The 13,250-nt window shown below is 49.9% G+C and overlaps 1 protein-coding gene across 1 annotated transcript; it reads left to right on the top strand.

Moving 5' to 3' along the window:
- The first annotated feature begins 1,489 nt into the window (after window positions 1-1,489).
- On the top strand, window positions 1,490-10,546 carry specc1la (sperm antigen with calponin homology and coiled-coil domains 1-like a). The gene is made up of 15 exons (XM_068761069.1): window positions 1,490-1,615; window positions 1,745-1,883; window positions 1,967-3,597; window positions 4,108-4,315; window positions 4,431-4,504; window positions 5,562-5,737; window positions 5,894-6,057; window positions 6,356-6,474; window positions 6,843-6,924; window positions 7,534-7,623; window positions 7,951-8,110; window positions 8,541-8,643; window positions 9,781-9,897; window positions 9,982-10,041; window positions 10,457-10,546. The coding sequence occupies exons 1-15, from the start codon at window positions 1,490-1,492 to the stop codon at window positions 10,544-10,546; spliced, it is 3,339 nt and encodes a 1,112-aa protein (XP_068617170.1).
- The last annotated feature ends 2,704 nt before the right edge of the window (window positions 10,547-13,250 follow it).

Raw genomic sequence — 13,250 nt, 5'->3', positions numbered from 1 at the left:
AACTCAAACGCCGTGGCTCCATTCTGAAAACGTCGGTTCACCGAGGACGCCGTTTCCCCTGACACAGAACGCGGCGTCATATCTCTTCCTAAAGGCAGACTGTGTGTTAATATCGTATTTGTTATAATACCTGTACCGAGAAGATGTATTCAAACTATTAGGATAAGACGCAGTTTTGGTTTCGTAACAGAGTATTGATGGATTCTCTTGAATTGTCTGGCGCATGTATGTGCTATTGTGTGCAACCCCCCCCCCCCCTCCCACACACACACACACACACACACACACTACTTATGTGATTATATTTATTTCCATTTCCGAACATCAAACTGCTGCACAGGAAAGAAACCGATCACCAAATCATAGATTGATTGATTGCAGCTGGATTTCCTGTGATCAATGAGTAATTTTGACTTTTTCCTTTTAGGAGTGCAAAATAACCCCCCCCCCCCCCCCCCATGACATTCCGATCCGTGCTAAAGTACTTTCTCCGTTTCCAACGTTGTTCCCAAATGACTGTTCTCGCTATCGTAGCATCAAATCTTCCGATCTGCAGGAAACGTGTTTTAAACGAGGTTTACATATTTAGTTTCCGTCGGTTTTAATGCCACCGCTAGAAAAACAGGCAAAGGCGAAATGACTGAAGATGACTCCCTCTTATTCTTGTTTTCCCTGATTCGACTTCCTGTGAAATGTGGCGCCCTGAATTCTCTCAAAGAATCTGCTCACAGCAGCTACGAGCAAATCCTTTCATGGCTGCAACGCTGCTAAATGAGTTCAGCCAGCGCGAACTGGGATGAGTACAGCTTTCCCAAATACGGCAGCGCAAGATGAAATCCGGTATATCTTGCATCAGTTGCCTGGCAACGGACTAACAGACTGGCATTTTTGCCTTCAAACGGCTTCCCTTTGATCCAGGGCGTAGTCGTATTTCTGCTTTTACGATTGAAAAACAGCCCCGGACCTGCTAGATCTGCGTCTGCCGTGCTGCAGGTGAGGACGGTGTTCTCCGCACACACGCGCGCGCACACACACACACACGCACACGCACACGCACACGCACATCTGCCATCCTCAGAGGGATGTTGTTGTTGCCCGTGAAACCCTGAACTTACAGAACGACCCCTAAACGCACGGGAGCCGTCGAGTGGCGACGCTGCTGGCCTCTGAGAGCCGGCTTCCCGTTGCTGATGTAGCATTCCTGTGTTATGGGTGGTCGCCTGCAGCTGCGCTAACGGCTACCAAATGTAACTCCAGTGAGGAGAAAATGAGCGAAACTGCAATTGCCAAACGACTGTCCTTTGAAAATGTTGCATCCGTAATAACGGAGGGATTCAGGAGAACATTCAAAGTTACCTCATAAAGGATTTCAGAGACACGTTTTTAAATCCTCTCCAATGGAAGACGGGGGCTGTTAACGTTAGCTTCCTTTCTCCTCCCTCCTCTGTGCAGACGGGGCTGTAAATGTATCTGAATCAAAGAGCGCAGCATGAAGAAGTCTGTCCGGCCGGCTGTGAGTAAGGTGAGCGGCGAGCGAGGGAAGGTGGAGGCCGCAGCCGCAGCTGGGACCGGGAAGGCTGCCGGCAGGAGCGGCACCGCAGCTCCTCTGCCCAAGGTAAGACCATAACTTTGATCTGGGCCTGTGTGTGTGTGTGTGTGTGTGTTTGTGTGTGTGTGTGTGTGTGTGTGTGTGTGTGTGTGTGTGTGTGTGTGTGTGTGAATTTGTCGAATCTTCTGCCTGCAGGTCAAAAGCAATGATGATCTTTTAGCAGCTATGGCTGGAGGGAATCCAACATCGAGTAGTGCTGTCTCCAAGTCCAAGAGGACTGCATCCATCGGGACCACGACTAGCAACCCAGACGGCAAGACAAAGACGGCATTAGGTTTACTTCGATGCCTCCATACTGACTTTTCATCTAAAAATGTGCCCGTAAACGTAAGGGTGACCTTTCTCCTCCGTCTTCAGGCGTTTCATCCAAGCGCGCCGCGTCGCTGCTTTCCAAGGAGCCAAATTCATCACGAGACCGTCTGCGCACATCCAGGACGTCGGCCAATAAGAAGCAGCCGGTGTCTGGGCCTCCAGCGGGGGACGTAGCCGCGGGCAAGCGTCCTCGCAGCCAGAACCTCCCGGAGACGGAAGGTCGTATGAGCAAATCTAAATCGGACGGCCAGATCAGCGATAAGGTGGCGCTGGAGTCCAAAGTGAAGGATTTGTTGGGTTTGGCTCAAAGCAAAGACGTGGAGATCCTCCACCTCCGCAGTGAGCTGAGAGGCATGAGGGCCCGGCTCGGCTTGGAGGAGAAGGAGGCGCCGCCGGAAGGAGGCGCTGGAGAGGAGGAGAAGCCCCACGTCTCGGCCATTACGGCAGCTGACGTGGAGTCCACTCTGATCCTCCTACAAGAGCAGAACCAGAGCATCCGAGAGGAGCTCAACCTGCTGAAGAGTGAGAACCGGATGCTGAAGGATCGGCTCAACGCGCTGGGCTTCTCTCTGGAGCAGAGGCTGGACGCCTCCGACAAGCTGTTCAACTACCCGCCCCTGAGCCCGGACCTGGCGCCGTGCGGCGGGCAGAGCGACGGCGGCGGGACCGGCACGCTGACCTCATCGGTCGAAGGGTCCGCGCCGGGTTCTCTGGAGGATCTGCTCACGGGCCGACAGCACGGGGGCTCGGCAGACAACCTGGACAGCGAGTCCAGCGAGGTCTACCAGGCCGTCACCTCCAGCGACGACGCCTTGGACGCCCCCTCTGGGGCCTCCTCGTCGTCCGAGTCCGAATGCGCCCCCAGCAGGGAGCGCTCGAGGAGGGGCAGCAGCGGCACCGGCAGCGAGGTGTCGGTGGCGTGCCTGACGGAGCGCATCCACCAGATGGAGGAGAACCAGCACAGCACCGCCGAGGAGCTCCAGGCCACGCTGCAGGAGCTGGCCGACCTGCAGCAGATCACCCAGGAGCTGAACGGGGAGAACGAGCGCCTCGGCGAGGAGAAGGCCATCCTCATGGACTCGCTGTGCCAGCAGAGCGACAAGCTGGAGCTGTACGGCCGGCAGATCGAGTACCTGCGCTGTCTGCTGGAGGAGCACCACGTCTCCTACGTGCTGGAGGAGGACATCAAGAGCGGCCGCTACATGGAGCTGGAGCAGCGCTACGCCGACCTGGCGGACAACGGCCGCTTCGAGAGGGAGCAGCTGCTCGGGGTCCAGCAGCACCTGTCCAACACACTGAAGATGGCCGAGCAGGACAACGCGGAGGCCCAGGAGATAATCGGAGCCCTGAAGGAGAGGAATCACCAGATGGAGCGCACCATGGAGTCCGAGCGGCAGGGCCGAGCCGCCATGGCCGCCGCGGTGGAGGAGTACAAGGCGGCGGCGAGCAACGACCAGGCAGAGTTGAGCCGCCGCAGGGCGCAGCTGGACCAGGAGAGGCAGAGGGTGGCGGAGCTGTACTCCCTTCACACGGCGGGGGACAAGAACGACATCTGCCAGCTGCTGGAGGGCGTGCGCCTGGGGAAGGAGGAGGCCGAAGCCAAGGCGGCCAAGCTGCAGGAGGAACTGGAGCGAGCGCACAGCGACCTCACGCGGCTGCAGGAGACTTTTAGTAAGGTCAGTTAAAGCGTTTGAGGTGTAACATGAAGATGATGATGATGAGTTGCTAAATTAATGTTTAAATCAAACTCAAATTGTTTTTGAGCCGCTAAATTCACAAATTCAGTCGTCAGGTCTCTAGTGTGGTGATGATGATGAATATATTTATTAGATAGAATGTTAGAGTACAAGTACAGTCACACAGTAGCATGTATTACAGTACAAATAACGTCAAACATCCTGTCTAAGAGGAGCATTTCAAAAAAGCCCTTGCGGGCTTGTTTCCGTTGAAAGTCCTTCGTACATAGGTACCTACGTGCTGGTACAAATTCCTTGTTTGTGCCTCGCCAGCAAAAAAAAAAAACAGCAAAATATGCAGACGTGTATTTAATACACTCATTTGTACACAGTCCATCACCATTAATAAAAACGATAAGCTGCCGGAGCTTCCTTTACAGTCGTCGGCTAGTCACCCCGTTGCGTTTTAACGACATGAAGGACCTCCTCCTCCTCTTCCTCTGCGTCCAGCTGGACAGGGAGTACAGGGACTTCCAGGAGCAGGTGCAGCAGCAGCTGGCGGAACAGGAGCGCACGCTGGAGACGCAGCGCATGGACCGGCAGGAGAAGGAGACGGAGATGGCAGACATGAAGGAAACCCTCTTTGAGCTGGAAGACGAGGTCGAGCAGCACAGAGCTCTGAAACTCCACGACAACCTCATCATCGCAGACCTGGAGAGTAAGTGGGGGTGCGAGAGGGCTGTTAGAGATCCTGTGGTGGGGGGGGGGGGGGGGGGCTATTCTGTCGCCTGTCGGCCACGATGCTACCGTCGTGTATTCATCTCCTGTTTCAGACTCGGTGAAGAAGCTACAGGACCAGAAGCATGACATGGAGAGAGAGATTAAGATTCTTCAGCGAAGGCTGAGGGTAAGCGCTGCAGACGAAGGCCGGAGTTAGGAACTCTAAGAACGACGCAGGGGGCCGTCAACTCCCGACCTGTGCCGCTGACGACGGTTCCATTTTATAGCCGCACTGGTCCGTTGTTTTTTTTTTTTGTCTGTTTACGACGTACCGGAAAGCGAGCGAGCGAATCGAGCGTACGACAGTTTCTGCGGTCTCACTCGCGATACTACCGAGAGGAAATCGTTTCTTTCTACTCCTCATTTGCAGTATTATGACGCAGCACAAAATACTTGCGGTAATTTAACATCATGTGGCTGACTTCCGACCGAGTCGGCTTAGGGCGGAGCCCTTGGAACCAAATTGTGGTCGCAAGTCGACCCCGTGTACCGAAAGTGTTGGTTCCAGGATTTACATAAAGATGTTCCCTGTCTCTCCTCTGGACATGTCCAAACCATCGGAGTCTGATGTTATCTCCAAAACGTCTAAACAAAATAACGATCTTATATTCACTTCAAGAGTGAATATCAGACGGAAACATACATTCTTTTAAATGTATCTAGTAAACTTAACTGCGAACCGGTACCTCACCTCTGGCAGTGGAGACGGGCAGGTTCAAAGGTCGTGCTGAGGAGCAGCGACTTCGCTCTTCGCGTGACCTGAATGTGGTGGAAGACGAGTTTCATTTTGTTCTGTATTGTCCTTGTTATAGATAGAAACTTTATTCATCCAGGTCTTCGGCAGCTGAGACAATGAACACAGAGGACACAAACAGACAACAGACGGGTCTTAGAAACCCGTATACGATAAGAAAGGACACATTTCTTTGTTATTTTATATGGGAAAAATGTATTTGAGTTCAAGAACAAAATTATACCCGTATGTCACTGTCTTCCTGTACGTTCTGACTTATTGATGAATAAATAAATGTCAGATGTTGCTGCTTGTTCTAAGAGGCCATGTAGATATGAATGCCGCGCCAATGATTCAGCAGAACAAATGCACTCCATCTCCCTGCTGCTGTTTAAGTGTGTGTGTGTGCGTGTGTGTGTGTGCGTGTGCGTGTGCGTGCGCGTGCGTGCAGGAAGAGTCGATGGAGTGGCGTCAGTTCCAGGCTGATCTGCAGACGGCCGTGGTCATTGCTAACGACATCAAGTCTGAAGCACAGGAGGAGATCGGAGATCTGCGTCGCCGGCTGCAGGAAGCCCTAGAAAAGAACGAGAAGTTGAGCAAAGAGCTGGACGAGGTCAAGAGCCGCAAGTAAGACCCCCCCCCCCCCCGTGGGGAGAGTTGGGCTAACGTTGTCTGTCTTCTGCTTGTAAACAAAGAAAAACAACAGCTCACTTTGCTTATTTTGCATAAAAGCCATCCTCTGAGCGCGATGCAGCGTGACGTGTTCGTGCTGGTGTGCCCCAGGCAGGACGAGGAGCGAGGCAGAGTGTATAACTACATGAACGCCGTGGAGCGGGACCTGGCTGCTCTCAGACAGGGAATGGGTCTCAGCCGGCGCTCCTCCACCTCTTCAGAGCCCTCTCCCACCGTCAAAACGCTCATCAAGAGCTTCGACAGCGCCTCGCAAGGTGCCGCCGCGTTCCTCTCCCTTTGTGTGTTTGTGCTGGTTCCAGTGATTTCAGTGAAAAGCGTTTCTTGTTCCCATTCTGACACTGCAGCCCGATACTTTCACGCTTTCTTTATTCCCGTCGGTCTAACCTTGGTCATCTGCATCCGAGCTGTAGGATGCTTTCGTGTTCTGGTTCTAAGCTCGCCATTGTTCCGCGCCTCTCGCACGCCTCGTTCACCAGGCCTGTGTGTGATCGTGTGTCGAGCAGCTCCGAGCTAAACTGTCTGTTTCCTTTCTCTTTCTCTTTCCTAACTTAGGCCCTCCGTCCAACGGTGCCGCCGTGACTCCGACAGCCTCCGCTGCCCCGTTGCCACGCACCCCCCTCAGCCCCAGTCCCATGAAGACCCCCCCGGCAGCTGCCGTTTCACCCATACAGGTACTGAAGGAAAGGCTTCCTATCATTTAGTTCCTGAAATGATTTGATTGGTTGGTGATAATCAGAAGCTTCTTAAGGACTAAGGAAGCTGTAAAATAACAAACACCCCCCCCCCCCTCCCAATAATTAAAATAATAAGTTATACTCATTGAATTAAAAGTGATTTCCAGTGTTGTGATAATGCATTTTTTTTAGTTAATCTATTTATAATTGTATAATTTAATTTTAAGTGGTATAATTTAAGTAGAACTTGTGATATCCAAGATACACAAATGCTGGATTTCTGTGTACTGGTATACAGTATTTTATACTCGAATAATCCCAGCCGTGGTCGCAGGATGAGCAGCGTGTTGTTGTTCCCGTTTCAGAGACGCACTGTGACTGGGTCGATGTCGGCGCCTAAGCCACTGAGCGATAAGAGGCCCAGCTACGCTGACATCAGCATGCCCGGTGAGGAAGTGGGGGGGGTTAAATCTGCTCCATGTGCCGCACAAATTAGGACGGTTTCCTTATTTCAGGAAATGACGGCTGCTCTCAGAACGCACACATGAGCCTGAAGCGGTAGAACGGCGTACCGTTGATGATCTGTTGCACACCGAGTAGCTATTTCTTGCCCTTTTGCCGCAGATCTGTCACAGTAAACGATCTTAACGGCCAACTCGATGAGACGGCCTCCTCTCTCATGAGAAATTAGGCAGATTGCCCCCAGGACTTGAGAGATAAAACTGGTTTACTGTATGTTTCGGTTAATCAAAACACTGGAGTGGACGATAAGCGGGAAATGATGAGCCGCAACTTGCTGTAGGGTTTCCCCTCAGTTCATTCTCATCGCTCGCCAGTTCAAGTGCTCCATGCGAACGTGCAGATCAGACCATCGTCCCCAACGCTGCGTTCACGTCCCGGTGATTTATTGTTTTCTTGCTGGACGAGGCTGACGGTATTTCCTGGACTCCGAGGCTCTGGAATGTTGTACTTAATGACCCCGTTGCATCTTATTCCGCAGGAAGCCCCTTCAACAAATACTGTACCATGTATGATGTAAATACTGTGTGTCCACAGCTGAGCACCTTCTCAGGGGGGTGTCGGGGACCCGCGCGCCATCTGCCCTCCAGAGGGTCTCCAACATGGACTCCACCAAATCCATCTCAGGTTAGAGCTGATGATGACGATTTTGCCAGGGGTTTGCAATACGTATCTATCTATGATGATAGCTGAGCCCGCTTTCACACCAGAGCTGTTCGGTCCGCTTTAAACGGACCAGAGTTCGTTTCCTTTGATAGTCCGAAGAAGCAACGATGATGATAATTGCAAAAACTAAAGATGAGAAATATGGAACCGGTAATACCTCGACATACGAGTATAATTCATTCCTGGCCCGAGCTCGTATGCCAAATCGATGTTTCCCATATTAAATAACATTCTATGCTTTAGTGTAGAAAATAACTTGTCTAGAATTGTGTCCTCTGTCCCGACCAGCGTCCCGGAGGAGCAGTGAGGAGATGAAGAGGGACATGTCTTCTACAGATGGGGCCTCCTCATCCTCCCTGATGGCTATGAGTGCTGCCTCCTCCCCGCTCTCCCTGTCCTCCTCCTCCCCCACGGCTTCCATCACCCCCACAGCACGCAGTCGCCTCAGGTACCACCTGCTCGGCGGTCGGTCCTTATTTTGTACTCGCTGATAAAATGGTTTTCATAGTTGCTGGTTTCAAATCTCTGTTTTATTTCCCATGAATGATTTTGCGAACACGTTTTATCGATATCACCTCTTCTTACTGTGGTTGTGCTCAAACGACTCGGAAGTCAAACAGATTCTCGTAATCCGAACACACGAGTGGAGCCGAGGCGAATCGAGGACACGCGAACGAAGGCGGAGCCTAACCGAGTAGATCAGTTTGAGTCCAGCTGCCATCGGAGAAAGACTGAAATGTTTCGCTTTGTGGGCGTGTTTTTTCGCATTTATTCTTTTGAGCTCTTCACCATGTATTCAAAGAGAAGAGGAAAGCAGTGAGAAAGCAGTTCCCTCTTAAAGCGATTCGCTGACATGGCTCCCTGTGCGTTGGTTGCAGAGAGGAGAGGAAGGACCCGTTGTCAGCTCTGGCCAGAGAGTACGGAGGCTCCAAGAGAAACGCTCTGCTGAAGTGGTGCCAGAAGAAGACTGAAGGTTATCAGGTACCAGCTGATCTGATCCCACATGACTGAATGCCCACGGAGCCCCCCCCAGGAGTCTGATGCAGGAGAACTCCTTTGTGTGTGAACTAAAGGATGTGTCCTTTAGAGGGAGTCGTGTGAAGATTGCCTTAAGTGAGGATCAGTGGTTTTATGTTACCTGCTCATTTTATGTTTCTCCACCATTAACGGGACAGCCGAACCAGAGATAGATGTATGCTAAAGGATGGGCCAGGGCTAACATCAAAAGGAGTGGCTTCATGCAGTGTCTCTTTCCTGGACACTTCCTGTTGCTTCACTCGAGCGTGAATGTGTTGTTGAATGAATACCTATTCGGATGTGTGCAAACACAGTAAACCTCCCAGCATTGATCCGGCAGTGACTGGTGCTAAAACGGCGATCGGCAGGATTATCACGACATAGACGGTGCGATGTTCACCGCCGTTAACTGATGAGTTCTGGTTTCCATGGCATCTATGGAAGTGCGCATCATTTAACGCATCCTATGAATCGCCTGCCTGATGGAAACGCAAGGCGTTCCTTCAATCATGGGGGTGCGATCTAGAACGTGTCTGAAATCACGAAGTCGGCAGAGAGCTGCTGGTGGGACGACGGGTAGAGCTGCAGGTCTAGCCCAGGGGTGGGCAAACGCTTTGACTCGCGGGCCACAATGGGGTTCTAAAAGTTGACAGAGGGGCCGGGCCAGGAACAGAAGGAGTGTTTGTGTGAGCTAATATAAATGACATGTAAGAGCCATTACATGAAAGGATTTGGCCTTTTACAGGTAACGTTACAGGGGGGTGGAAATTCATTGTGTTTGCAGTGTAAAAAGTGTAAAATGTATAATGACAATAAAAAGATAAAATGAATGAGGTTTAATTATAATGCAATTTTATGATATAATTTGGACAAGTTTGGCGGGCCGGATTAAAAAGCCCAAGGGGCCGCATATGGCCCCCGGGCCATAGTTTGCCCATGCCTGGTCTGAACAGATCCGTTACCACCGAATCTCTTAACTACAGAGCCGTCCGTGTCTGGATGAGGCCATGACATTTCATAGCTTTTTTTTTGGGGGGGGGGGGGGGGGGGGGTCTGCAAATATTGTTCTAAGATGAAGAGCATGGTCACTTTGTTTTCCAGAACATTGACATCACAAACTTCAGCAGCAGCTGGAACGATGGCCTGGCCTTCTGCGCCGTGCTCCACACCTATCTCCCTGCACACATCCCCTACCAGGAGCTCAGCAGCCAGGAGAAGGCAAGTCGAGCTCCCAGGAAGCCCAAACCTCCTGTAAGCTGTCGCTAGAGACACTATGACCACTGTGGTTCTGTCCTTCCCCAGAGGAGGAACTTCACCCTGGCTTTCCAGGCTGCAGAGAGCGTGGGCATCAAATGCACTTTGGTGAGCTTCAATACTGATCGGAAAACAAAAACCACAACATGGAAACGCACTATAAAGGAAGACGCACGTTTTGGGTCAGAGCTGAAATGCGTTGAATACATCAAAGTCTTTTATGACTTTATAATACTGTTCTGCATATCAGAATACAGTTCTGTCAATCAGAATTTAGCAGTTAGCTTAGCATAGGCTGACAGTCTGAAAATCGGGGCAAGCCTGGCTTCATCAAAAGCTGATTCTGAAGGCTGCTGTTGTTGAAATTACAGATAGTTGAACCAAAAAGTAAATACAAAACCAGATTTTTATTAAAAAAAAATCCGTCCCCCAAAGACTTTTCCCACCACTTGTCTTTTTATTTTATTGTTTGCTGGTCACAAATCTTCATTTCATCTGTATCTTTTTCCTCCCTGTGTTCCAGGACATAAACGACATGGTGCACACAGAGAGGCCAGACTGGCAGAGTGTGATGACTTATGTTACAGCCATCTACAAGTACTTTGAGACCTGACTTCATGTGCCCCCCCCCCCCCCCCCAATGTGCTGCATGTCGCTATTTAGCAGCAGAACCTCACTGGACAACAGCTGCTCCATCCTCCAGGGCCGACTCGCCCGTTTGCCTCCTCCTCGACTAGAAAGCCATGAAGTAATGGTGGTAACAGCCTGGTGATCCAGGTGTGAATAGACAAGTTCTGGAACACTGTAGCTTGTCTTTGCCTTTACTTCTGAAGCAGCAGCATCAAAGAGACTCAGTGCCTTTTACCTGGCTGGCCCATAAAGTAATATTCCCATGCAGTTAACCCGCTTTTTAGGGTGTTCTGGGGAAATTCTTGCAAATCTTACTTCCAGTGTGTTTTGTTGCAAGAAGAGAAGCTGTTCACATCTTTGTGAACACATCTGCTTGTCCTGAACAGCGAGATGTCGTCTTTGCACCAAGTCTTCCAGATGTTGTACGATGAAGATGCCTTTCAGTGCCTGTGTGTCGTGATGAAGAGGACCAAAGTTCTCTCTGTTCCCTACGGAGGCGGTGTTCTCTTACCACGAGCTGCAGGGCTGGAGACTGATTATTTGTTTTGCCAAATTTGTGTCGGAGACTCGGAGCCTTTTGATTGTGGACTTGTTGGTCATCAGGTCAGACCGACGTTATAGACGGCTACGACATCAGCATCTTTTCAAGAACATAAATATGCTTCGTCAAAAGTAGTCCATGTTTTGCAGCACGATCACATTCATGCTCATGAGGCGTTTCCACACAAAAAAACATTTTTTCACTAATGCGTTTCATTTGTATGGAGCCCAAATGTTGCTCTTGGATTTGCCTTCTTGCACCTTTCATTGGGCACATACAGTCAATGCAAACAAAATATGAGATGTAGAATTTAGTTTTGAGATAAATCTGTGTTGATTGACATTTCTGTTCTTTTTGGATCAGAGAACCTTAAACTGAATCAGCCTTGAGGTCTAATTGGAAAAATATTCCTTCATCCAGGGATTTCTGTAAGTCTGAGCCTCATTAAAGGAACAGTTCAATTAATTAGGAGAAAAGTTAGACGAGATGATGGAGCGCGTCTTTGTGCTGGTACGGTAACCCGGAAGCTAGTTAGCTCGGTTTATCTTAAAAACAGGAAATGTTAGCACCTCCAAAGCGAGTTAATGAGTCCTCCATCATCCTTGTTGCCCTGAAGACAACAGCCTTTACACTGTCATGTGTCAATGAGCAATGGGTTGGCTCACTATGTTAGCTAGTGAGCTTTACAGCCTCTACAAGACGCGTTCATTTCATTACCTTTGACCAGAGCTGGGCTAGCTAGCTCACATACGCTGGCCTCGGCCTCATTGTTAGCCCACAGACATTAATCCATCCAGCTGATGTTAGCAAGAAGGCGACGTTAAGTAATTGTCAAAATGTAAAAACTATTTAACATAAGCTAATTGTTTTGCACATAAACTGCAGACAGGTGATTGGACAGTTCGTGGAGCCACTGACTGGTTTTCTGTGTGCTGACTCGGCATTGGGTCGTTTCTTTTGACAGCATAGCTAACCCTTACTTTAGACACACATTGTAGCACACAATACTTTATTAGTAATATTTCAGTAAGTTCTGTTTAGTATTTATATGCACTGCATTAGCATTTAATAAATGGACTATAGCACACTAGAAGGACGTTTAATATCTTCATAATGTTTAATACTTCTCGAGCCATTACAGCTGAATTGTACTACATGAACTTTTATTTGTAAGCGGCAGGAGTTCCGGTTGCTGGGTCACATTTATATACTTGGATCAATAACTACTTTAGTGTTCTAAAACATTCATTTTAAGTTAAACTGCCATAAACTATCAATAGATTGGATTTTAAGTGTAATCCTGTGTGACTACAGTGTATTTATCAACATATCAAGTTCGCTGTATTTATTTGCATGGTTTCCAACCACTGCAGGGAAACCGTTGCTTTACTCGTCTTTACGTGAATTTATTATTCGACGTTACAGTAAGAAGCTGCACTGAAACGAGCCTCTTGTGTTTCGCACTCATTTCCTGCTTCAGCCGTTAAGCCTTCTGTGAGTCGCCGTTTATTGTCCTCATCAGCGAGGAGACGGTTTTCTGAAACGACGGCCTTCTTGTGTGTGCCTCCAGGGGAACACTAAAATGTGGTGCGATGGTCAGAAAGCATTTCTTTTGGGAGATGTCTAATCCCCGAGTGTGGGTGAGGCCTCTCCTGAATCTCAGATCAATCTGCCAGCTGGATTTAGCTCTGCTGATGAGCGCAGAGCCCGGCCCGCTGAGCTCAGGCGATCCCGATGATGCCGAGATGAGACGAGGGGCTTGATGCTCAGTCTGGACCCTGAGATGATGCCCTTTTAAACGAGGAGCAGAACAAATGTGAATGGTGCCTCTTGTTTTCACTGCCCCCCCCCCCCCCCATGCTTGGCTGTTGTTTTTGTTTACTTGAAAAGGCTCTGACGATTCCACTGAACCCGCTTTTCTTTTTTTTGTTTCCGTTCGTTCGTCTTCTGCCGCTTTTCCGCTTTGCGGGTCACGGGAATTGCTAGAGCCTATCCCAGCTGGCTACGGGCGAGAGGCGGGGCACTCCCCGAATGCGTCGCCAGCGCATCGCGGGGGCCACACAGACGGACAACCGGGCGCCTTTATTTTATTATTTTTACAATCCACCTTTCTGCTTGCGTGTGGACTATATTTCTGATCTCGCTA

The sequence above is a fragment of the Brachionichthys hirsutus genome, chromosome 4 (genome assembly GCF_040956055.1).
Source record: "Brachionichthys hirsutus isolate HB-005 chromosome 4, CSIRO-AGI_Bhir_v1, whole genome shotgun sequence".
Classification (NCBI taxonomy): Eukaryota; Metazoa; Chordata; class Actinopteri; order Lophiiformes; family Brachionichthyidae; genus Brachionichthys; species Brachionichthys hirsutus.
Note: the sequence above shows the minus strand (reverse complement) of the source record. Positions and strands in the feature narration are given on the sequence as shown.